This window comes from Azolla caroliniana, unplaced genomic scaffold (assembly GCF_043228905.1).
Source record: "Azolla caroliniana isolate FFs.n. ecotype wild unplaced genomic scaffold, voAzoCaro1.0.p SCAF_18, whole genome shotgun sequence".
Taxonomy (NCBI): Eukaryota; Viridiplantae; Streptophyta; class Polypodiopsida; order Salviniales; family Salviniaceae; genus Azolla; species Azolla caroliniana.
The window spans coordinates 14200007-14227422 of record NW_028230453.1 but is presented as its reverse complement, the minus strand read 5'-3'; the positions used below and the strand labels follow the sequence as shown (position 1 = coordinate 14227422).

At 38.8% G+C, this 27416-nt stretch overlaps 2 protein-coding genes across 3 annotated transcripts; both read left to right on the top strand.

Moving 5' to 3' along the window:
* Positions 1-2136: 2136 nt before the first annotated feature.
* LOC147852458 (uncharacterized) lies at positions 2137-4182 on the top strand. The gene has a single exon (XM_087333910.1). It carries the CDS (start codon positions 2137-2139, stop codon positions 4180-4182), a length of 2046 nt encoding a protein of 681 aa, XP_087190036.1.
* Positions 4183-4620: 438 nt separating this feature from the next.
* LOC147852457 (uncharacterized) lies at positions 4621-27278 on the top strand. 2 transcript variants are annotated; one of them, XM_087333728.1, is made up of 14 exons: positions 4621-4901; positions 20316-20460; positions 20596-20675; positions 21691-21729; positions 21833-21851; positions 22248-22375; positions 22443-22511; positions 23960-24045; positions 24353-24462; positions 24753-24803; positions 24939-24997; positions 25681-25725; positions 26890-26964; positions 27044-27278. In XM_087333728.1, exons 1-14 carry the CDS (start codon positions 4722-4724, stop codon positions 27152-27154), a joined length of 1197 nt encoding a protein of 398 aa, XP_087189854.1. In that variant the 5' UTR covers positions 4621-4721; the 3' UTR covers positions 27155-27278. The 2 variants fall into 2 exon arrangements, with proteins under 2 accessions (XP_087189854.1, XP_087189853.1); XM_087333727.1 differs by having other exon boundaries at positions 4623-4901; positions 20313-20460.
* The last annotated feature ends 138 nt before the right edge of the window (positions 27279-27416 follow it).

Here is a 27416-nt window from a genome sequence, read left to right as displayed (position 1 = left end):
TAGTTTTTTTTGAGAAATTTTATGATCAGTTTCATGGCAAATATTTGTTGTACACTTACAATTTTGTGGAGTTTTTGATGTTTGTTGTTATAGAGTCAGGCTCCTTTTGACAGAGTCGGGCTCCTTCTTAATGATGTGGTCTGACAGCGGGGCTCCTTCTGACAGAGTCGGGCTCCCTCTTGTAGAGGTTGTATGACAACGGGGCTCCTTTTGACAGAGTCAGGCTCCCTTTCGCAGAGTCAGGCTCCTTTTCACAGAGTCGGGCTCCTTGTGACAGACGTTGTCAGCTTTTTATCCATCTTGGACGGTGGAGATCGAACGCGCCAACAACGGTGCGACATGCACCGTCCCTCTTCGCGATTCCCTCACTTGCCCTCTTTAATATTTGGTAGCAGTTAGTCACGAGCTCATGGTGATTATATCTATGCTTACAATGCTTAACTAGTCTCTCATACATAATATTATCATTGTCATCATCCAATTGGAAAATAACAAACCTATGATGTGTATCCACATCCGTGTGCTCAAAATAATTGCATTCCTACGTATGTAAACGTGAATACATAACTGCTCAAGATAATCGTACCTTGTGTTGTAACTAAGTATGTGGGATAATCAATGCTTGAGCAAACATATTTTGTGTTGATTTGAGCTTTGTTTCGTATGGTGGAAACCAATGAAAATGGGTTGAAAGAAAATACAAAAAAGTTATTTCTAATTCAACATTTCTTCATATTGATGGTGAAATTATAACAATGCATTTATATGATACATTTGAAAAATGGAACAACTAAGTCCCTCACCATGTTAGAATATGGAACCATATGATCAAATGTAAATGAAAAGAAACCCTAAATGATGTAAAAAATAAAAATAACCATGAAAATACATACCTATTATTGCCTTCGTTTTGTGGATCGAATGTAGGTGGTTGGGAAGTGCTCGCTGGTGGAAAGTGGTGCTCCACTCTGATTCTTCCCTCCAAATACCCTAAAAAACTCTCTTTTCAAAATAGATTCAAAATGAGTGATTCAAGGTTTTTATAGTTAGTGCTCATTAATAATGAGCGGGGCTCCTAGCCCGACTCTTGATTAATGAGTGGGGCTCCTAGTGATAGAGGGTCTCAGACAGTGGGGCTCCTAGTGATAGAGGGTCTCAGACAGTGGGGCTCCTAGTGATAGAGGGTCTCAGACAGTGGGGCTCCTAGTCAAGCTCTTGATTAGTAAGCGAGGCTCCTAGTCGGGCTCCCCAAGAAGTGACGATTTCTTCGAGCGTTTTTTTTCCACATCAGACGGTGCAGGTCGCACCTGCCCTTGATTAAGCGACTTGCATCGTCCCTCTCTGCGATTCCCTCACTTGCCCTCTTCAAATTTTGGAGGTATTTAGACACGTCGTACATACATACATACATAGATTGAAATATTCGCATTCGTGGGGCCTCCCCCACGAATCCCAACAAATGCGTATACGAATATTTCTTCTAATATTCGTTAACTTTTTTTTCCCCCTTTTTTTCCCCTAATTTTTTTTTGGAAAAAATTCAGTCGACGAGTAGCGAACAGAGACTTTCTGTTTTCTTGCCTTTCTCTCTCGCCTGTTCCCATTGAAGCTCCAATCCTCCTCTGCATCTTCCTGCGCGCAATCTCTTCTTCTTCGCAGTCTACAGAAACAACAGATTCAGGTATGCTCTTGCTTCTCCTCTGATTTTCCTGCAAGAAATATATGCTCTTTTGTGTAGTTTTGTTCTCTCACGAGAGAGAATAGAGAGAATTTTTTGTTCTCGAATTTGGTTTTCATCGAATTTTTTGTTCTCGAATTTGTTCTAGAATTTCATTTCATAAATCATAATTCGTTCCTTGTAGTCAGATTTTGTTTATTCTGCATTATGCAACAAAATATAGAAATGAAAAAATCCATGTGCATATGTACTATGAAGAAGTTGCTCTAATAAACAATGCAACCAAAGGAATGAAGAGTCTCCTTTGCTTGTGCATGTTCCAAAGTGCAAAAAAAACCAAATCAGAGTGCAATGAAAGAACATTGCATTATGGAATAGTTCACTGTCGCCTAATTCTTTTAGTTATTCTCATAGGTTAGGGTCCAGGGAACAACAAAGGCTGAAGGTTAATTTACACAATGGTGAAACAAAAGAGCTTCGAATGGAATCATGTGGCCATTTTGAGAAAACATGATAAGGGTATGCCTGTTGTTCAATGCAATCATTGTCACCATGTATTTGTTGGTGGCCCCTTTCGAATCAGAGCTCACTTATTGGGCTTGAAAGGTTTAGGTGTTGACAAATGCCGTCAAATTGATGCTGTTATAAAAGCCGAAGTACAAAAAATGGTATTTGGTTGTGCAAATGTTGACATGAATGATGAGTCATCAATGGAATGTAATGCTGAAAATTGTAGCACAAATGTTGATGCGAATGTGGAATCAACGTCTATCAATGAAATGCCTTCATCATCGTTTGGTAATGCATCAAGTAAAAAGATGAAAGTAGACAATGTACCTTTGAAGATGTTATGGCAAAAGCAACTTGATAAAAATGTTGATGAAGCTATCAGGAGGTTTTTTTTTGTAGAGGATATACCGGATGTAAAAGTGGGAAGTACATATTTTCGTGAATTAATAAAAGCTGCGGCACTTGCTGGGCCGTCTTATGAGCCACCATCTCCTTATCAATTGCGCAAAAAGCACTTGAATGAAGAGGTGAAATATGTTGAAAATGAGATTATGCAAATTAGAGAAAAATGGAAAACTATTGGATGCACTGTTGTGAGCGATGGTTGGTCAGATACCAAGAATAGACCAATAATTAATGTGATGGCTACTTCTGCGTATGGCACTGTGTTTCTGAAATCAGTTGACACTAGTGGAGAATATAAATCGGGAGAGTATATCTTTAAGATTTTAAAGGATGTTATTCTTGATATTGGCCCATCAAATGTTGTGCAAGTTTGTATGGACAATGCAACTAATTGTGTAGTAGCTGGGAGGATGATAGAGAAAGAGTGGCCCATGATCTTTTTTACCAGATGCACATGTCATTGCATCGATTTGTTGTTTGAAGATATTGGAAAATGTGCTTGGGTTCATGATGTTTTGAAATTAGCTACAAAGGTAATCGTGTTTATTACACGAAAACAATATTCTTTGGCAATGTTTCGTAAGTTTAGTGAGAAAGAATTGTTAAAGCCTTCCACTACTAGATTTGCCTATAGTTTTATCATGTTGTCAAACTTATTGGATGACAGAGTCAAAGGTGGATTACGAAGAATGGTGGTTAGTGAACAATGGTGTCAATGGAAAGGATCAAAAACACAACTAGGAGAAGAAATAGTTTCAATTATACTTGATGTTTCTTTTTGGGCAAATATAAAGAAGATCGTAAAGATATGCAAGCCTATCCTAAAAGTTCTTAGATTGGCGGATAGAGAAGGTGCAACCATGGGTTTAATTTATGAATGTACTCATCGTATGATAGAAGAAATAAACCACATTGAAGATGTAGATCGTTTATTGCTTGATGAAATTCGGGAAATATGTATGCAAAGATGGACAATGCTACATTCACCATTGCATGCAACTGGTTTTATTTTACATCCAATTTGGAGAGAAAAAATTCAAGATATTGATGAGAAGCTGAATACAAGTTGGATGGAAACTATTATGCGGTATACTAATGGTGATATACCTTTATGTGGTGTTTTATTAGATGAATTCTATGCTTATAAAACTCAACAAAAGAGTTCATTTCAAGTTCCTATGGCAAATGATCCAACTAGAATGCATGATGCAATTAAGTGGTGGGAAACATTTGGAGCAAGCACTCCAAACTTAAAAAGGCTTGCAATTCGTGTGCTTTCTCAAGGTTCATGTGCATCTTCTTGTGAAAGAAATTGGAGTACATTCTCATCTATACATACAAAAAAAAGAAATAGATTGACTCATGCTCATGTTGAGAAATTGGTTTACATACATGCAAATCATTGTCTCATAAGAAGAATAAAGGAAAGGGGATTATGCATAATTGAAGCAACATTAGATATGATCAACAAAGAAGAAGATGATGAGAGACTTTTGAGAATGCAAAATCAAGCTATTGATGAAAATGAAGCTCATAAGGACATTATGGATGAGCTTGAAGATACGGATGATGAATGTGATAGTGCATAGAGTCTTAAGCATTTCGAAGCATTACTTAGAAGTTAGAAGTTAGAACCTAGAATTTAGAAATTACAATATAACGGCTCATAATCGCTTTAATTAAAACTTTTCTTTCTTATGTTAGTGTGATTTTGAAGACCTTCCATTTTTCTATAAATTGGTGATTTTTCCTTTTTTTTTTGAGTGAATTGAATAATTTTTATTATATAAATTTATTTTCCATAAACGAATGGTTTTATAATATTCTTGGAGCAATTTTATATTCTCGAATACTACGAATATTGCGGATGTCGAATACCACGCATATCACGCATGCTTCAATCTATGCATACATATATATCTATCTATCTATCTACATATATGTATATATGTCAAAGACTATTGAAAGTCTTTGTTTTCTTCACCATAATTTGGTGCATTAGCAACAATGAACATCTCTCCATGTGCCTGATGCAGGAGAGAGCTTCAGAATTTGAAAATTTGAACCCCCACTCTCTCTCTCTCTCTCTCTCTCTGCTTGCTTGCAGCAGAGGCAAGAGGCAGAGCTCATGGCCGCCGGCTGGATATGGCGGGCTGCACACCTCCTCACGCATCACCACCCCTTCTCTCCTTCTGCTTCTCCTTCCCCTCCCTCTTCTTCTTCTTCTTCGCCGCCTCATCTCGCCAAACGCTTCCTTCACCTCTCCCCACATCGGAAACAACAACTCCTCCTCCCCGACTCCTCCAAGGTAAGATCTGCCCTCCATCCATCTCTCCCTCTCTATTTTCTTATATTCCTCTTTCTCGGGGAGTCTCCCAAACCTTCTTCTTCTTCTTCTCTCCATGATTCCGAAAAGTTACTTTGTCTTTAAGAATCCGAAAAATGATCTCTCTCTCTCTCTCTCTCTCTCAAACAGTCTGAAAAAAAAGATCTTTCCCTTGAAAAAAAGAGATAGTTCTCATGAGGAATCTGGAAAACAGCATTTCTCTTGAACAATTCGCAAATGATATTTCTCAACGTTCAAGAAAGGATCCAGGAGGACATGATTGCGTGTTGTGTGTCTTTCAATGTCTTTATTTCCAAGTTAATGCTTCAGAAAACAAAAGATAAATGCCTTCATTTTAAGTTAATGCTGCTCAAGCAAATGGTCCGATGTCCTTCTTTTGCAACGTCATGCAACTCAAACCAAAGGTTTAATATATTTACTTCAACTTTCAAGTTGATGCCGGTCAAGTGCCGCAAATGACACTAATAAGTGATAGTGTGAGGGAATTCATTGGCAAATAGAGATCATTATTGCTAGTGGTTTCGGAGGGCAACCTCCAAAAACGAGAGACATATTCTGGAAGCTCAATATGACCATCATGTTTGGATTTCAATAAGCTTCTAGACATCATGCTTGGAATGGATCTACATTCAGTGGTGGATGTAGATTCAATGGTCCTGATCCCTCCAAACCACAATGGATGTGAGGGCATGGAGAAGGTGAAATGGGAACGCCAGGTATGCAATCATTATAAGCATAGAAAATTTGGTACTGATGTTCATTCAACAAATGTCAAAGGTAGTGTATGTCTAGAGAATTTTGCCAAATGTGTATGCTGCGTGGAATGAGACTAGAATCCAAAACTTGGTGCTAGGCCCTGAGCTGATGGTGGAAGAAGAGAAAGTGGAGGTGTTTATGACACATATAAAGCACCTTCAAGCTCAGATGGCTGGTGCCAAGTTGGTGAAGTTGAGAAAGAGTGAGTAGAGAGATGTATGCACACATTTCTCTTGAACATTAAGTGCAGAATCCCCCACTTCTTGTGAGGAGTTCTTGCTATTATTTCAAGAAGGGCTATGAATGGGGATTCATATATTGGAGGGTGGCAGCTCCAGACCTGCACTCTCTTTCATCTTTATTATCTCTGTACTACATTCTCTCTCTTCCCAAATTCTTCTCTCTCTAGAATCTGCAACTCTTTAAATGCCTTCTCTCTCTAGAATTTGCAATGCTTTTAAATGCCTTTTGTCTCTTCGACTTTTTCCAAGATATTCCCTTTTTATTCCTAGTTTATTGTACCTTTTTGGTAGTACAAGAGTCTCTTAACTACCAAACAACCATTCCCAATTTTGTATAAATAGGCTTATACCAGCCTCTTTTGTAATAACATTATTTTCTGCTGCTACTTACAAACAAGCACAACTCTTTGGTTGTGTCTCTACTCTTTGCAACCATCTTTTCTACTGTTGTCTAATAGCCTTCTCACAGCTTGGCTGTGTCTATTTTGTTCTAACTCTTCTGCTGCTGCTATTAACAGCTTTTCTCACATGGTATCAGAGCAGTGAGGTCTCCATATCCTCAGCCTGATTTTTTTTGCCAAAGAGCACACAAACCTATTTTCTTTTATCCCTCCCTCCTAACCCTATAGAGGAGGTTCGCTTAGCAGCCACCCTCCCAACCTACAGAGGAGGTTCTTTTTTTTCTTTTCCCCTCATCTGAGCCTCTCCTAGCATCTAGGGAGAAGTAGAAAGACCTTGAGCATCTACTTACAATTATTGTAAATTGTCTAGTTGTAGCTCAAGAGGAGGATATCTATGGCCTCACATGCCACCATTGTTTCATCAACTATTCCCCAACTCCCCAAAGAGTCCATCTTGGATGGGAACAATTACTTGGATTGGGAGCTACAAATAAAGACCTTGCTACAATGCCATCGTTTATGGAATGTAGTCAATGGTAGTGACAAGAAACCACCAATAAATTCATCCTCTTCAACCAAATCAGTTGCTGGCTCATCTAACGCTGAGATTGAAGCTTGGCTAGATAAGGATTCTTATGCTCATGCTTTCCTCATGTTTAATATTAAACCGAGCATCGCTCGTCAATTTCAAGATAGAGATGAAGAGACAGCCAATGAACTATGGACAACCATCAAAAAGAGGTATCATCGAGCTAATCATGCTCAAATGATAGCTATTGAGAGCCAACTAGCAAATCTCAAGATTCATGACACTCCCAACATCATGGATCAAATAACACAATTTGTTACTCTCCAAAAGGAACTAGTTTCTTTGGGAAGCAAGTCAACTGAAGTTGAGTTTGTGCATCGTCTAATGATTTAGTTGCCTGAGTCATTCTCAGCATTTTCTGACACAATTTCTCTTCTTCCCAACACACCTGATATGAATACATTTCTTGGTATGCTACAAGATAGGGCAACAAGGAAGAAAAGTGCTCAAACTTCCAATGAGACACTTCTACATGCGACAAGTAAAGGCAAGTGGAAGCAAAATGGTAACTCCTACAACAAACCCAATCCAAGACCACCAAACAACCCAACCTACAAGGAGCTCACTTGTCATTATTGTGGCTACAAAGGTCACATTCAGCCGGATTATCGGAAAAAGAAAAGGGACAACTCTAAGAACTCTTCTTCTACCGAAAATCAACCTACATTGAAATCCAACTCGGCCCACTCAGCCCACTCAGCCAAAGAAACGGTTTTCCTTGGCATTGAGGAACATACTTCACATTTGGCTGGACCAACTACCTCAACCATTGATGAGTGGTTAGTAGATAGTGGTGCTACTTCACACATGACCTATGACAAATCCATTTTGCATGATGTGAAACCTAGCTCCTCCCAAATCTCCATAGGAGATGCCTCAAGCATTGAGGCTTCATGTGTGGGTAATGTGTTTCTTAACAATTCTTCAAATGAAGAACCTGTTATTCTTCAAGATTTGCTACATGTGCCTCGCATCTCTGCCAACCTACTTTCAGTTTACCAAATCACTAAGCAAGGTTATGGAGTCTACTTTGATAGCTCAGTTTTGGAAGTCATTGACACCAACAACCTACAAATTGTAGCTAGTGGCATGCAAGAAGGGGGTTTATACCGCATGAAAAGTTCCCATAGCCCCTTGGAGAAGTCCAAATCTCATCTTCTTCATCTTCTTCAAGGCTCTCATGTGTTGGTGGCACAAGAAGATCCCACGTTGTGGCATGCTAGGTTTGGTCATCTCAACTATGATTCTCTTCAAAAGCTCTCTTCTTCCCAACTAGTTGAGGATCTTCCTATTTTCAAAACTCCCAATACCCCATGTGTTGCTTGTCTTCATGGCAAGCAACATTGAGAGCCTTTCCCTCATGAAACCACTCACTGTGCAACATCTATCTTGGAGTTAGTGCACATGGATCTTTGTGGTCCCATGAAAACCACTACTCTTGGTGGTGCACGCTACTTCATGCTCATCATTGATGATTTCTCCTACAAGGTTTGGATTTATTTTCTCGTAGAAAAATCTCAACCCTTCACAAAATTTCAAGAATGGGTAGCTCTCGTGGAGAACGAGACATCGAAGAAAGTTTGAAAGATCAGGTTGGACAATGGTGGAGAGTTTATCTCCCAAGCTTTCCACAATTTCTGCTCTCAACGAGGCATTGCTCGCCAATTTTCTACACCCAATATTCCTCAACAAAATGGAGTTGTGGAAAGGAAGAACCGGACAGTCCAAGAGATGGCTCGTACGATGCTATCTCAATCTGATCTTCCTCGCTTGTTTTGAGCTGAAGCTGTCAACACAACAATCTCATCAATTGCTGCCCAACAAAAGCAGTTGCTGGAATGATGCCTCCAGAAGCATTTAAGGTGTAAAGCGCTTAGTATCTCATTTTAAAGTCTTTGGTTGTGATGCTTATGTTCACATTTTAGATCATAAAAGGACTAAATTTGAGTCCAAAACCAAGAAATGCAAATTTCTTGTGTACAACACACAATCTAAAGCATACAGGTTATGGGATTTAGAGTCAAAGTCCTTAGTCATCTCTAGGGATGCTCATTTTGTGGAGTCTCAGCCTGATGATTCTAGGATTTCACCTGAGTTCATGGTTGAAATCCCAGCTCCTCCGGAATCTCCTATTTTAGACGAAGATGTCTCATCTTCAAGTCCCCCATCTCCTCCTACTCAATCTCTAACTTCGCCAACAATTCAATCCTCTCCCTCAATTCCACTTGTTTCCCCTCCCTCTACAAACCAGCTTCCACTACTTCCCAAGTGGCTTCAAGCCACCGTTCGTGATTCTCATCTCTCCGATGCTGAACTTCATGAGTATACATATTCTTGAGCATTTAAAGCGTCACAGATTCTAGAGAGAGAAGGCATTTAAAGAGTTGCAGATTTTAGAGAGAAGAATTTGGGAAGAGAGAGAATGTAGTACAGAGATAATAAAGATGAAAGAGAGTGCAGGTTTGAATCTGCCACCCTCCAACATAAAGAATCTTGTTATTCATACATGCAAGATTTTCAATTAAGATAGATTATCATTGTTGAGAATCAAGCTCAACTTGTGTGAACATGTGCTTATGAAGAAAAGGATGATGTGTGAAAAAGTGTGTGAGCACACTTAATTGTAATCCGTGTAGTTGTCGAGTGCTAGTGTGGTCAAAGAATATTAGATATTCTTATGACAAAATCGTACTCAAGTGGATATCTTGGTTAGATTCCACCAACACATTTAATAGGGCAGTCCCTTGAGGACTTGTATATAAAACCCCCTTTGGCCATTTAGTTTAGTCGATGATCTTTAGATAATTAATATAGCTCTCTTAAGTGCATAAGCTGTCATTCCCCTATTGTGTGTTTTCTTATTTTTCTGATTATTCTTTGTAATTCCTTCTCTTCTTTTCATGTTATTTATTGTGTAATATTTATTTTATTTTGATTTGTTCTCAAAGACGAGACAACACTTAAGATGTAATCTCTTATTTGGTCTTATAGGCCATTTTGGCCTCTTAAAAGATGTTAATATATCTTTCTTTCTTTCTTTCTTTCTTGCTTATACATTCACTCTCTCTCTCACACACACACTACGCTTTTGAATACTAAACTCCACTAGAGCTAGATTCTTTACATGGTATCAGAGCGTGAGGGTTAGAGATCCTTCACTGAGCTCTACCATTGAAATTGTGTGAGCAGCTAGAGACGTTGTTTAAAATCTACTATCATCGTTGTAGTGTTGCATAGCAAGAGGCTCACGTTAACAAGATCATACGAATCAAGCTAAATCAGAAAATGAATGCACAGATGGGTAGCGCACTTCCAATAGAGAAGTTGGATAGGCACAACTACGCATCTTGGGAATATAAGATGCAACAATACCTAGTGGGGCAAGGGTATTGGAGTTATATTGAGGGAGCTCAAGAAACAGCCCCCGATATTATAAATCCCAACTACCCCACATAGCAACAAGGGGCCAGTAGGGTGATGTATTGTTTGGCAACATGTGTGCAAGATCACATGTTAAGCTATATTCGTGATGCGAAAGCCCCAACAGAAGCGTGGAAAAACTTGAAGAAGATTTTTGCGGCTTCAACCACAGCCAGAAAACTTCAACTCCGGCAGGAGTTGAACAATATTCAGCAGGGGGATATGTCCGTGGCGGATTATACCCTTTGGATCAAAGACTTATGCGATTCCCTTGGCTCCATCAATGTCGCAGTTGATGATGACGAGATGGCGGCCGTGCACAAAAGTATGGCTCATTTCGAACTGCCATAACAACAAGAGAGAAGCCCCCAAGCTTTTTCGACTTGCAATCCATGCTAATGGTTGAGGAGAACCATACACGGTCGAAAAGCACAACATCTGATGGGCAGATGCTATATGCACATGATGATCTCGGTCGAGGTCACGATCATGGTCGTGGAAATCGGGGGAGGAATAGCCGAGGAAGAGGTGGATGACGTCCACAACAGTTTAATTCCAGGCAGCAAGAAGGTCGAAACAGCCGAGGGAATTCCGGCAAAAAGGGGAGCTTCCAGCAGCCTGCATCAACCAGGCAGAACCAGCAAACTGAGTGCTGGTATTGTGGAAAGCCTGGCCACTTTGAAGCCGAGTGTCGGAAGAAGAAGAATGACTCAGCTGCCTCACCCTGGCAGCAAACAAACTATGCTGTGATGGCTGACCTAGAAAACAAAGGGCCGATGTTTGTTATGCGACACCGAGCGAATAGCATGATAAGAAGTGTTTCCCAATCTGATGATGTATGGTTCGTGGACTCAGGTGCCTCAAATCACATGACAAGTCATCAAGAATGGTTCATGAATTTGAGGGAACCCAAGAGACTTGGCGTGGTGGAGACCGGTGAGCACCACTTCAACTCGAAGGCTTCATGGATGCTGATTGGGCAGGCAATGCATCTGATAGGAGATCCACTTCAGGATTTATGTTTTCACTCGGTAGTGGAGCAATCTCTTGGAGCATCAAGAAACAACCAACAGTCGCTCTATCGAGCACTGAGGCGGAGTATAGGGCTGCAACTATAGCTGCTTGCGAAGTTGTATGGCTTAAAAGACTGCTGAAAGACTTCAACGAATTGGTGAACGAGACAATATTGATCCACTGCGATAATCTTAGCAGCATCCAGCTTGCAAAGAATCCGGTGTTTCATGCCCGGACTAAGCACATAGAGGTGCACTATCATTACATCCGTGAGCGCATACTGGCCGGTGACATTGACCTCCAATACATTGGCACCAACATGCAAGTGGCTGATATTTTCACTAAGGCACTAGGTCTCGACAAGCTACAACAATTCTCAGTGGATCTAGGCCTTAGAGCACTCAATATGATGAGCTTGGGGGAGAGTACAAGTACAAAGACAAAGGAAACCATGGAGAATCAGCACCATACAAGAGGAAGAGTGTGATCGGCATTGACAAAGTAAGACCGGCACATCTAACCCGACTTGACCCGGCAAGTTAGAGGAAGACTTTCCAAAGCCTGGAATTTTTGAAGTTAGAGATAAACCCGACCCTATAGGCACCCTTGACAAGTTCGAAATTTTGGATTGGCAAGATCGACATTGCTAGATCAAGAACGAGTACATAGGAACAATGGGAAAACCACGGTCTAGTTGTCCAACCAACTGCAATCGGGTCATCAACTACACCAAGACAACCAAGCTTAAGAGGACACACAATTGACCTTGAGGGGGCGTGTTGAGAATCAAGCTCAACTTGTGTGAACATGTGCTTATGAAGAAAAGGACGATGTGTGAAAAAGTGTGTGAGCACACTTTATTGTAATCTGTGTAGTTGTCGAGTGTTAGTGTGGTCAAAGAATATTAGATATTCTTATGACAAAATCGTACTCAAGTGGATATCTTGGTTAGATTCCACCAACACATTTAATAGGGCAGTCCCTTGAGGACTTATATAAAACCCCCTTTGGCCATTTAGTTTCGTTGATGATCTTTAGATAATTAATATAGCTCCTCTTAAGTGCATAAGCTGTCATTCCCCTATTGTGTGTTTTCTTATTTTTCTGGTTATTCTCTGTAATTCCTTCTCTTGCTTATACATTCACTCTCTCTCTCTCTCACACACACTACGCTTTTGAATACTAAACTCTACTAGAGCTAGATTCTTTACAATCATTTGTCTTTGAAACATCTCCAACATGGGCCAATCTAGAATGGAGAAATTGCCAAAGTGAGGGAAACACTTATGATAGTGGGAGTTAGTGGCCTTTGTCTATTCATATCAAGGGTGGGGAGATTGTGGCTCATAGGGCCAGGTCTATGAGCATGACAAATTGCAATTGCCTGATCTATTACATATAACCCCTTTGTAGTGTCTTGGTTAGGACCCCACATGTATAGCCTTTGATTGACTTGTAGCATGTGTAGGATTGTTGGGGCTAAAGAAAGTTGTGATAGTTTTTTGTTGATGAGCTTGTGTGGTGTATTGTTATCATTCCACAACTTCTCCCTGTGTCTCTTGAGCTCTAGCAAGAACAGTCCCAAGCGTTGTTGGTCCTCATATTCGATAACCTTGCATAGTGTGCCAAATTTTTGGTTAAAGAGGCAATAGTTTCTCCCTCTATTTATATAAAGAATAGTACAATGGCAAATCTAAGGTTCTTCCGATTCCACTCCTTGACGGCACAATTGGCAGATGCTTTTGTTTCGGAGGTGTGCGTGCATATCTGTCTTCTAGGAATGCCAAATTTAGGAGGGAAACATTCTGGGTTTCTATTGGTATTCCATGTCATATTGATAGTTGAATCAACTAATACACCTGATTGAGTTGGTGCCGAAGCATAAACTAATTAAATATTTCAACAGAACTCTTAAAAAATCCAGATTGACAAAAGTGAGGATTTTTGTGTATGAATCATGGGCATGTTGCTTTTCCCTACTATACTTGTGAAATCAATTTGATTACTTTTAAAAAATAGTGAATAGAATTGAAGTTTTTAATGAGTGCTACCCAAACTAATGGGTCGGTTTAAATTCTGTGCCAGCACAAATAGGGTACTGAAAAACTAGATAGGAGAGGGATACCTCCAAGAGATGATAAACGTAGAACTGGAGAGAATGTTAGAACAGGACCCTAACACTTGAATCCCCCATCTTACCTTGGCAGCTGTCATAGAGTTAGCTGATGTTTGCTCCTCAAATACTGTCATTACTTCTTCTCACAGAAAATTCGTTTATAGCCCATGGGCCATCTATCTCCATGTGGCATTGCTTTGTTAGGTTTTCACCAATTTCCACAATATAGGCATTCTTCCTAGCGAGAATCGTTTGCTGGACTATTTGTCATATTTGATTCCATATAGCCTATACGGATGACTTTGAGAGTCACAGCAATATTACCAAAGCAAACTCTTTTGCATGTGTTGGGAATGTTTAAAAGTTATAACGGCTAGCCCAATGGCTAGTTATTTCCAACAGCTAGTTAGCCCAACCGCCATATCTTGGCCTTTATAAAGAGGAACTTTCTCCTCATGTAAAAAGGAGTGATCCCTGTATTTTCTCCCTCCAGTTGTGACATACCAATGTATATTACTGAACAGATGTGCCTTCTCATTTTTCTTTATGGTATCAGAGCATAGATCCGCCCCTCTGCAAAACCCTAGATCCACCCTTCTGCTGGTATGACAGCGATTGGAGCAGCACTGTCCTAGCATCCAAGAGAGGAAAGGGGGATTTTTTTCCATGTGGGATGACATTGCTATGTGATTGAGAGGTGACTTGAGAAAAGAAGTCAAAAGAGGAGAGCAAAGATAGGTCAAGTTGAGAAGATGGATGAGGTGTTCTCAAAATTGAATGAGGATGAGGTGAAAACATTGGTGAAATACATGAAGCAGGCTGAGATTGTAGCATCTAGAGGTGTGACAGGAACACAACCACCACCCCGACTTGAACTCCTCCCAGTTGAGTTCAACCTCGATGAACCAGCCACATACTTGAGCTGGTCGCGTCGGATTATAGGTGCCTTGGCAGGGAGAAGCCTTGACGGCTACCTAACGAGAGAAGAGAAAGAACCTCTTGTCATAACGAGCAATGAATGGAAAACATGGAGACCTACCCACATGTCTTTGTACATGTGGTTTCTCAACTCCATGATTCTATCAATCACCACAATAGTTGATGGAATTTTAAGTGTGAAGGAGATATGGGAGAAATTGCAAAAGACGTATGCTGGGAGGGGAAACAGCATGAGAGTATTTCAAATCGAGCAAGCGATAGATGCTGTTTGGCAGGGAGAATACGATCATAGAGCTGGAGCGTCTATGGGCAAAATACGATCATTTCTCGCTTGTGACAGTGTGCAATGATCCTCAATGTAAGAGCAAGGAAATTTCTGCTCAAAGAAGAACCATGCAATTTTTGAAATATCTCAACCCGTTGTTTGATCAAAGAAGGGCAGTTCTTCTAGCCAAGGCTGAAATTCCCACAGTTGATGAGGCAATTGCAACTATGATACAAGAGGAGAGTAGAATGAAGCTGCTCTCTGACACTACCGGACTTCTAGGGGTACGATCAGCTCTAATGGTGTCAAATTCAAGCGGAAGTGAAAATTGAAAATGCTCAATTGTGGTGAAGCTGGTCATTTAAAGAATGCTTGCCCCAAGGCTGAAATTCCCACACTTGATGAGGCAATTGCGACTATGATACAAGAGGAGAGTAGAATGAAGCTGCTCTCTAATACTACCGGACTTCCAAGGGTACGATCAACACTAATGGTGTCAAATTCAAGCGGAAGTGAAAATTGAAAATGCTACAATTGTGGTGAAGCTGGTCATTTAGAGAATGCTTGCCCTAAACCATTGAAGGAGAGAGAATATGGAGGATGTGGACAAACTAGAGGTGCAAGAGGAGGTCACCAAGCAAACTTGATGGTAACAAAAGAAGAGGAAGGAACTAAGGTGGTGTTCACCGAAGAGGATCAAGCACTCTTAGAAATACTTAGGAGGAAGCAAAGAGCCGCAGATGATACTTCATTCATGTCAAGAGGTAACATTGCCACCTATGCTTATTTAGCCACAAGTACTAGCAACACAAATACTCTTGCCTCTACTCCAGAATGGATAATTGATTTTGGTGCATCTAGGCATGTAACATGTAATACTAGTGAATTCTCCTTGTATACTGACTTATCAATGCCAGAAAGCATTCAAATTGCTGATGGTACAACACAACCTATAGTGGGTATAGGTACAGTAAATTGTACCGACTCTGTGACATTGTCTAATGTGTTGCATGCTCCTTTTCCCAGTAAACTTATTATCCATTAGTTCTATCATACACCTTCTAAACTGTGTTGTTTCTTTTGATATTCCCAAGGTGATATTCCAGGAGAAAGGGACAGGTCGGAGACTTGGGATTGGCACATGGCATAGTGGACTATGGTATTTGGATCGTGAAGGGCTGGATTCAACATTAACATCTATGGTAGAGGGAACAGATGTAAGGGGATCTAAAATGAGTTATGAGGAGTTGTTGATACTTTACCACCAACGTATGGGACATACCTCTTATGGCGTTTTGAGTCGGGTGTATCCACACCTTTTTGAAAAGGTTGATAAAACAAAACTTGTTTGTGATGCATGTGAATTTGGTAAGCTTACTAAAAGCTCATATGCTAGTTCAGGTCATAGGAGTTCCCATGCATTTGATGTAATACACTCCGATGTTTGGAGACCATGTTCCACAAGTTCTATTAATGGATATCGATATTTTGTCTCTTTCATTGACTACTTCTCTCGTGTGACTTGGTTATCTTTGATGAGGAAAAAGAATGAAGTATTTGCTTGTTTTAAAGATTTTCATAGAGCAGTTAAAACTCAATATGGTGCACTAGTAAAAGTGTTGAGGTATGATAATGGAACAGAGTATGCTAACATGACATTTAGGGCATACCTCTCAGATCAAGGAATACAACATCAAAGTACTTGCCCATGTACACCAGAACAAAATGGAGTAGTAGAGAGGAAGAAAAGACATCTTCTAGAGGTAACGAGAAGCATGATGATTTCTATGAATGTCCCAAAGCAGTTGTGGGGACAGGCAGTTTTGACGGTTGCCACATTGATCAATAGAATGCCCTCTAGAGTATTGGAGTGGACGTCTCCATGTGAGTTGTTGCAAGGCAATAACTCTGGAATCCTTCCTTTGAAGGTGTTTGGATGTGTGTGTTTTGTAAAGGACAGTAGACCATCTGTAGGAAAACTTGATCCTACAGCTATAAAATGTGTATTTGTGGGATACTCTGCCACACAAAAGGGCTATGTTTGTTGGAGTTCAGTAGAGAAGAGATTATTTGTGAGGATGGATGTGCATTTCAGAGAGTCAGAGCCATATTATAAACAAGGGATAACTTCACCCTTTGATGACTTAATTGAGACTGAAAATATGAGGGAAGGAGATAATGGTGGGAGGTTGCTAAAAATAGGATCAATTCCTTTATTGATCCCTACATCAACTGAGAAACAAGTGAACGTATGTAGTACGGAAGAAGAAGGAAATGAAGACGAGGAGCCTATATGTGTTGGGACTCAAGTTGAGGGGGAGCTAAAGGTTTATACAAGGAAGAAGAGGTAGAAAGAAGGAAATATGAACACATCTTCAGTGCCACATGTGCCATCAAGTTCCATGTCCCGACCTGCCTCGACTTCTGAAATACTTACAGAACTCCCAAACCCATAAATCACAGGTGATATGATTTCCTCTCCTCCTATAGAGATTAGGAGGACCTCTCGCAATAATGCAGGAGTCCCTCTTGATCGTTATGGTTTTCCTCATGATATTGCTCAGTTTATCTCTTATTCTAACATATCAACTACACATAGAGGATTCACTGCATCATTAGACTCTGTCACTTTACCCAAGTGTTGGCAGGTTGCTAAAGAAGATCCAAATGGAAAGCAGCCATGCAAGAAGAACTCGGAGCTCTTGAGAAGAACAAAACTTGGGAGATTGTGTCACTACCACTAGGAAAGAAGGCGGTTGGGTGCAAATGGGTGTTTACAATAAAACAGACCCCAGAGGAAAAAATAGATCTATACAAGGCACGATTGGTGGCTAAAGGATATAGTCAGACATATGGCATTGACTACGATGAGACTTTTGCACCTGTGGCGAAGATGAGCACTGTTAAAACACTTATTTCCTTAGCAGTGAATAAGGATTGGAAATTACATCAATTAGATGTAAAAAATGCATTCCTTCATGGAGAGTTGATGGAGGAAGTGTACATGGATGTCCCCCCAGGTTTTCATACAATTCAAACAATAGGTAAGGTTTGCAGACTAAGGAAGTCGCTTTATGGACTGAAGCAATCTCCTCGAGCTTGGTTCGACAGGTTAAGAAGGGCTATGGTGGGTATGGGATACCAACAAACAAATGTAGACCATACAGTGTTTTTTCGACAACACAAGGAGCATACTACATTACTTGCTGTGTATGTGGATGATATAATTATCACGGGTAACGATGAAGGGGAAATTGCCCAATTGAAGGTGCAATTGGGTAAAGAGTTTGAGGTGAAGGATCTAGGATTGTTACGATACTTTCTTGGAATTGAGGTAGCTTGTGGAGCAGAAGGAGTTGTTCTATGTCAGTGAAAATATGTATTAGATCTTCTCACAAAAACTGGAATGTTGGGTTGTAGGCCCGTAGCTTCTCCAATCGACCAAAAGATCAAGCTAACTGAATTTGCAGGAGAGAAAGTTAATCATGAAAGGTATCAAAGATTGGTAGCTCGGCTGATTTATTTGACTCACACCCGTTCAGATATTTCATTTGCAGTAAATGTGGTAAGTCGCTACATGCATGATCCGAGGAAAGATCATATGGATGCAGTGTACCATATTCTGAGATATCTCAAAGGTGCCCCGGGGAAGGGATTAATCTTTAGAAAACATGGTCATTTTAACATTGAGGGCTATTGTGATTCTGATAGGGCTAGTTGTGCTGATGATAGGAAATCCACATCAGGATACTGCATGTTTGTTGGAGGCAATCTGGTCTCTTGGAAGAGTAAGAAACATTCAGTAGTAGCAAGGTCAACAGCGGAAGCAGAGTATAAAGCTATTGCTATAGGAGTTGCAGAGATGTTATGGCTGAGAACTCTCCTAGTAGAACTAAAGGTGAATTAAGAAAATCAGATGTTGTGGTGTGACAATAAGTCAGCAATCAACATTGCCAACAATCCGGTACAGCACGATAGGACCAAGCACATCGAAATCGACAGATTCTTTATCAAGGAAAAGCTTGATAATGGAATATTAAAATTGAGTCATGTTTCTACTGAACATCAAGTAGCAGATTGTCTTACAAAGGAACTTGGGCCAGTAAGTCTTACTAGATTGTGTGACAAGATGGGCTTAGTGGATATTTTTCGCCCATCTTGAGGGGGAGTGTTGAGAATGTTTAAAAGTTATAACGGCTAGCCCAACGGCTAGTTATTTCCAACAGCTAGTTAGCCCAACGGCCATATCTTGGCCTTTATAAAGAGGAACTTTCTCCTCATGTAAAAAGGAGCGATCTCTGTATTTTCTCCCTCCAGTTGTGACATACCAATGTATATTACTGAACAGATGTGCCTTCTCATTTTTCTTTAGCATGTCATTCCAGTAAATCTTAACATCGTGAGATCCTACATGTGTTCCTTACAATCTGCAGATTGTAACTACCTTTCATCTGATATTTTCATATATGGATATATGTCTGGATGTTAACACTAAGTGTTAATATCTTATTCCATCTAACGTCGAATGCTAACAAATGCCATGCTGTAGCATCTTACATGATTAGTAACATTATTCTTAGTTTTTGAGTTAGGGAGACGGATGAGCATGCCTTTAAACATGAGATATATAAGTTCTTGGCTACCATTTTAGCATTCATACCCCTCTAGCTACAACTTGATCACGTGTTCTTGAATACATCCTTTTTATTAGAGTTCTAAGAATTATTCCATGAATGATAACAAAGATCCTTTATAAGGTTCTCTTTGTCTTGCATTTATTGACTGAATAGAGAAGTTGGAACTTCATCTTTTTGCTGAGTTCCCAAAATGCTAATTGGGAATGCCTTTCATCAATTGTCATCTTACATTTCATAGTTTAAATGTGCAAGGCCCATTTCATATACATGCCACCTCTCATATTTAACAGGGGACTAATGTGATGCATCGATATTGACCTACTATCGACTATACTTGGAGTCACGTTAATGTCCTCATATTCATATCAGAGACCTTAATATGTCATCTGGATTGCACATTCATTAATATGCTGATATTCCTAGAAGACAACATGGATAACATCGTTAGGTGGCAAATGACAATGATGCATGCCATGTCAAAATGGTTCCTAAAATTTTGCATTTCATATTAGACAATTTCTCATGAATTGTATTGCTAGTGGATGGTGCAAAAGCATCTGATGCTCTCCAAAGGGAGCACGTTACAAAATTATGAGTCAAAGAGATTATGTTACAAAGTTATGGATTCATTTGGATTTGAACCAATAATACAAAATATAGTACAATCATCGCATATGATAACATTGCTAGATGTATTGTAGGCATTTTTAAGAATGCAACTGAAATGTTCAGTCTCTTCACAAAGGCTGTCCCTCATGCATTCTACACTCTAGTTTATGCTGTTTCCAATATGTACTTTTTTCAGAAAGTTGGTCCTTTTCAAAATCCAACATTCTTTAAAGTTCTAGATCTCAAGATTGACATAGAGCTTAATAGCCAAGAATCATCATTCATCTGGATGGCTATCCACTTGCATTGAATTGTTATCTAGGGATGTAATTATCTAGTTTGACTTTTTAGAGTTTCTCTGATGCTTGACTTTTTTTCTTACAGAAGGTCATTTTAGCTTTACCTGATGATCAACCTCTTGTTGCATTTCCCATCCAACAATCCACTCAAAAATCTATTTCACTGCGAGAAAAAAAACTTATCCTTATTGATGGAAAGGCTGTTGTCTATCGGGCCTATTACAAACTCATGAGTATGTTCTAACTTGAAATGTTATTGTTTGTAAATCTCAATACAATTCATTGTGGAATTGAGATTCTAGATCATCTTCTGGAAATATGTTTTCTGGTCTTCTTGAATGATATGTATATTTGTTGTTTATATGAAGCCAAACTGCAATACGAAACTTTTGATGACTCATTTGGTGAGGGCGATTGGGTGCTGACAGTCTTTACTGCTCTTTCCACGGTTAGTTTTCTGTCAGATATCTTATTTCAAAATACAACAAAATATTGGAAATTTTGTTTAGCTGAATTCGATTATACCCTACAAAATACCTATTGTTGCCTATAAAAATATGTGGACAAACGTAATGTAAAGAAAAGAAGGGAAATTTTGAGTTTCTATTTTATTTTTCACTTCATTTCATTTGAGAATGCATCATAGGTACGATGAAAATGCGATGTTAGACAACATTCTAGAATGACTGCTGTTAGAAGTTGCCTCATGATCCATAAGTAGGGTGAATGATTGTAGAAGGCAGGTGTATTTTTTCTTGTGATGCATTACATGTATTGAGGAATAAATGGTTTAATATGGGCAGCATATAATTGTCATTTAATTATCACAAGGGTATGGATGCAAAGTGAAGTGTTGGTGTAAATGCCTGTTAGGGAAAAAAGAAAGATATATTAATGTCTTTTTAAGAAACCAAAATGGCCTGTAAGACCAAACAAGAGACTGCATCTTAATATGTTGTCTCATCTTTGAGAACAAACAGAAATAAATGTAAATAAGCAAATAAGTAAGTAAACATAAAACGTGACTAAAGAATCTTGTTATCGGTACATGGGAGATTCTCAAGTTAGATAGATTGTAATTTTTGTCTTCAATAGATCTCTAGCATAGGTCGATCCAACATGGATGAACATCTAGTTTCAGGGCATCAAGGGATATTAGGTGTGACATAGGCTCCTATCATTTCAATAGGGAACACACATTACCTTCTGCAGTACAGACGATAATAACATCGGCACAGGATTTATGTCTTTAATGAGAGTGGTATCCTGTTATGCTATGACTCTGAGTCGAGAATTAGAAGGTCTAGAACTTTTTGGATATGTCGTATAGAGTGGTATGTCCCATTTGTATTAAAGGAAGCTCTTTCACCCTTTTTGAAAACAGCTTGCAATTTTTTGTTGTATTTTCTTTGTCTTGTGTCAGGATGAGGGCTCATATTTCTTCGTTGTTGTGACAAAAACAGGTATTGAAAATCTTCGAACTCATACCATCACATGTAGCGGTATATGCCCTCCCATTCCTTCTTACTGATCATTCTTGCTACTTTTATCTATATTGATTTATCCTTGTGTGTGTATTTTTTTTTGTATATATTTTGTTCCCAGGTTGTGTTTGATCATGAAGGTATTTGAAAGAGTCAGTGTCCGAAACTGCAGAATTCTGAGGAGAATGCTGTTAATTGAATTAACATTGTATGCATGATCTGTAATCCTATAAATGATCCTTCCAAAAGGAAACATTGCATATTATAAAGAAAAACCTATTCCAAATTGCCAATGGTAGTCATTGTATATATCAAATAGTAATCTATATTATTGAAACTCACTGACAAAATAAACAATTTTCCATGACCACCATTTTTATGCTACTTGTTTATCCATATTTGTAATGTGCACTAGACTGATTTTATTTATTGCTATGTAGTATGGCTGCAAGCTTACATACTTATTGACTTATATACTTCAAATGGTAATATTCTGAAATATATATTCATATGCTCTTCTTCCATCCTATTGACAGGCTTGACATTTCGCCATACTTTGTATTCTAGCTACAAGTTGAACCGAAGCCCTACACCTGACACAGTGATTCAGGCTCTTCAGTATCTGAAACCAGCACTTATTGCAATGGGCTTGAAAACAATCCAGGTAATGTGATGTCTGAAACGAATGAGGTGCAAGAAGATGTGTAGAGGCTCATACATTGTTTGTTTAGGTGCCCGGCGTGGAGGCTGATGATGTCATAGGAACATTGGCAATGAGTGCGGTCAAGGATGGAATAAAGGTTTGTTCAAATAGAGTTGTCTATGTGTACGAATAAGCAATAAGTTCTGGTTTGTATATGTAGATAAAAGTTCATTCATAAAATTGTAAGCATTGCGTCCCACCTAAACTTTTTAAGAGGTAGATGACCTTAATTGCTAATTGACTAAGATTTAAGCTTCTGTTGGTTCAGTAGAAATGATCTAGTTTTATTTCCAACTGTATTTTTACTTCTGTTCTATTGTGTTGAATTTAGTGCGCTCCATTCTTGGTGCGTTTTTGTACTATATTTAATTTGATCGACTTTTAATTTGGGTTGAAATATTTTCATAAAATTTACCTTGTGATTTGGAGCTTGAATGCTATAAAAACAACCAAGTGTGCATCAAGCCTTTATGGAGCTTAATCTGTAAAACCTTATCTTGTAACAGTACTCACACTTATTTGCTATATAAACTTCAAGCTCAAACTACTCTATATTGTCCTCCCCTATCTGAATTATTCTGATAGCACTGTATTTACATACATTGTCAACATGACCAGCCATGCTGGCTGGACAAGCGTCATGGTGAAGGCGTAATTGGAGACGCAAATGAAGGTTCATCGTATGAAGGCTAGAAGAACTGGCCACATAGATACAGAAGCTGCGTTTTTCTTAAGGTTTTTAACGTGTCTGTTAAAACGCATTGATACTTGTGCTCTCAAAATGCAGCTTCACCTCTTCTTGTATGAAATCTTAAATTTCCTATAGAAGCAAAATTGTGTGCCTGTGTTCTTTCTGGTGTTAAAGTTTACATAACTGCTTCATTGCTGCAGGAATCTTGACACTTTACTGGACTAATGAGTTTGTAATTTGTGAAACATGTAAGTCTGATGTTATAACACCTATAGCCACTTATTATATTGTAGGATCATTTGAACCTCAAATGGTAATCATTTGTGATGAAGAAAGTGAGTTTAATTTGCCTGAATGATATATCTTGTGCTCTGATTTCTCCTCATTGTTTGATGCTCAATAACCATGGTGCTCAAGTTCTAGTGATGTATATGCACATATCAATAAGTTGTTTGACCTCTTTAGTGAACACAAGAAAAAATAAAACGTCTTTAACAAATATTTGCTTCTATAATAGCTGTATTCTTTAACATGAGCATCTATTGGTGGTTTGGAATATCTGTGATAACTTGATTATGAGCATCTATTTCTACTTCTTTTCATTTGCTTACAATAATTATTGTTAACAGTGTGATAGGTTAAATAATTGTAGCAATATTAGAGGGTTAATGGTTTCAGCCCCATTATTCTATAGTCTATGAGAATCTATTAACCATTCAATTTGAATTTCCAATGTGTATGTCCTCATCCATCTAGTGAACTTCTTTTATCATCTGGAATGCAGAGTAGAACCTTTCTCCTGCCCAATCTATTGGTTTTTCTGAATATGAGGTTTTACTCATGATTTCCTGCAGGTTCGTGTGCTATCAACAGATAAAGATTTCTTTCAACTTCTTTCTTCCTCTTTGCGCCTTTATCGGTTTGTCCCTCGTGGATCAGGGTGAGTCAGGTTCATTCAATTTATTTATTTTAGTAGTGTGTTTGCTTCTAATTCTTAGAGTTTACACAATGAATAACTGAGAGGAAACTTATATAGACGTTTTGTGCGATGATGATGTTATTGTCATTATGGAGTATATGTCAGCTGCAAATTTAACTTACTGTTTGTGTTTATGACTTTGTTTAGTGTATATCTTCTGCATGTTTGGAATGGCTTGTTTCCTTCTATTTTGTTTAGCTCTTGTTTTTCTTGTTGTGGTCTGTTGAGATGCTTTTCAGAATGATTCGTGAACATCCTCTGTTTGTAGAATTGTATCTTTTGGTCTTGAAGACTTCCAAGAAAGATTTGGAGGTTTGCAACCATCACAATTTGTGGACATACTCGCTTTAATGGGAGATCGGATCGATAATATTCCAGGTGCAGTAAGCACATCAAATTTAAATGATATGTTTTGTTTGTTGCCAGTGGCCACTATTGAATTCACGTGGACAAATGCCAAATATTAGATATTTAATTAGAAGTGTCCTTTTCATCAAAGACAAAGCTAATGCAAAGAACTTAAGAGAGTCTGTAAGTGATATGTCCAAGAAGCCATTGTGGAGAGGTATCATGCCATTGAGCAGTATATTTGTACTGTGTAAAGAACATGAATATCATAAACTCTTAAGTTCCCTTCATGTTGCATTTGCTTACATTGATATCCACAGGTGTATCTGGCATTGGAGAGAAAACTGCTGTTAAGCTCATCAAGCACTATGGTACCTATCTGTTCTGAATGTGGATTTTGTACACCAGACACTACTAGTAGGAAAATATTTTGCCACATTGAAGGATTTACGGTGTATTACATAACCATATTTCCATTCTGTTTCTGTTTTTTGTTTATTTACCAGGATCGTTGGAGAAGCTAGTTGAGGAAAGAAGTAAGGTGAAAGGAAAGAGAGCTCTTGAGGTAATAGTCAATTGTAGATATACTGTGCCAAAATTGCAGTTTAAGCCTAATCTCTATCTATACGAAAATTTTGGATTTTCCCCATTGGAATTGCCATTAGAGTTTACAATCTTCACATATCTTGACCTTTGTTCCATTGTTTTCTTCGTTCAATTTTAACTCAGTTGTTGGCACATCTACATTTTGGCATAATGTTTGAAACACGTTGAAAAATGAGAGTTGGTTATGAACTGAAAGTAACATCTTTGGTACATGGCTAAGTGACTCAAGGAAAACAAATGTTTTCAATGGTGATAACAAGCGGGAGTTGGAGTTGACGATCATAGTCCAAGGACATGCCATGCCCTGCAAAGCGAGAAATTTTACTAACACTTTAATATGGTCTCCCTCTGATTCTTGTTGTAAATCCCTGATGCTTCTGGCCTAATTTGCATTGTTAAAGGGGGTATGTGAGGTGAAATGTTGATTTTTGGTGTGTCTATTCTGATGTCTTTAGCAGTTTCTCCATGAAGAACTACCAAACATATCTGTGTTTGTAGTCATTACTTTGGAGTGAGGATGAGGAAGAAAATCATTAGGGGATTGTTGAATATGCATTTTGTACCCGTAAGGAACAATTGCATCAATGCAATATGGCAATAATTGAAGTTTGGTGTATTGAACCCCATTTGAATTGAATGCAGGGATTGTTGGCAGATAATGGTGGAGTATTTCTCGGGAAACGCTTGGTAAGCTGAATGAACCTAAATTTGCAGCTTTGATAATAGTTTTAGATAAATCGGTATATAGTTGTAAGTCCATGCAATGCTAAAAGGATATAAGCAACACTATACTATCGTAGATAAAGGATGTTTACTACATTAACATAGACAGAACAGGATTTACGGATCATGTGCTAATAAAGATAGTCTACTTTACCACAACCATAGAGGGGAATGAACACAGTCAGGATAAGAATGCCCAAGTAGAGCTGCTAGCTAAATATCACTTGTCACCACTGCTACAAACTACCAAAATCCTCATCTGAAGAAATAGCAAATTTGAGGTTCAGCTTTCATATGTTATGAATAACATGAATGCTCATACTATGGAGTCTAGAAATGACATTACAACCTTGCTATTTGCAGTAATGTCCAGAACAAATCTTGGGATCACATCAAAACACCCTAACACCAGATTTGGTTTGTGCTTATTGGACGAACCCAAGTATTTGTGCTTTGAGAGTAATAAAGAAAACATTACTGCAAATGCTTATTACTGTGAAGCAGATATAAAACCTGTAGGCTGCACAACGTTGTGTATTATATGTGAAAAACTGAAGATATGAACTTCAGAGGCAGAAACTGTAGACCCCAGCATCTAGAAGAAAGAGTAATATATGTATATTACGAAGTTGTTCACTGCGTCGTAGCAAGTCTTCCATATGCACCATGATGCAGACAATGGTGTGGCCAAGAGCACACGTTTGACAGGTGGCCTCAGTAAACAATGTCCTTGATGTTTGAAGGATGTTACACATCTGATGTACTTCTTGACAAATGTGGTTTAAATTAATCAATCCCCCCGAAATACTGGCCTTTATATAATTGCTTCTAGGAACTATACCCTTGAAAAAAATGAGAGAATATATAGAACATTGTGCTTGTATCATGTATGTCGTAGCTGATGAAATGAACTATATGCTGGTTGTAGCTCAGTTGGTAAGGTTGTCTGATGGAGACCAGAAGGTTATGCATTCTGCCCCTAACATTCCGCAGGGCCATCTAATAAACTAGGAAAAACATATGGTCTAATAAAGAGGTGTGAAAGTCAGGCCTTGAACCAAGGCCTTGTGTTGGTAGTCTAATAAATTACCACTTAGGTAAGTTCATACCAATTTTTTTTTCTTGCAGGTGACCTTGAGGACAGATTTGCCAGGTTATATGGTACCTTTCACTCCCACAGATCTGGTTTACAAGAAACCTCAGGTTCTCCATCCTAATTCTCTGATGTAACGTTTAAATGCCTGGTTCCTCACTAATTGGTTGTAATTCACTGGATTTATAGGATGGAGGTGAGCTGTATTTCAGTTTGCTGAGAGCCATGGACTCCTTTGTACAGGGATCTTTTCTGGTCGATCTTGAGAACACAACACGAGAAATATTCTCAAAATATTGAGCCTGATTTGTAAGATTTGTTTGTATGTTGATTATATGATTATAAATACCAAAATATATGCTCAGCAATATTTCTGTGAATAAGTATATTTTGCAATGAAATTGGCAGCATCAACTTACATATACATATAGGGCACTATAAGAAATCCTGTAAAATGATCATCTATTGAAATGATCTCTAGGAATCTTTGGAGTATGAGGGATCATTTTAAAGAGTAGACAACCAGACACTGACATGATCGCAAAAATTTGTGTTTCAAGCA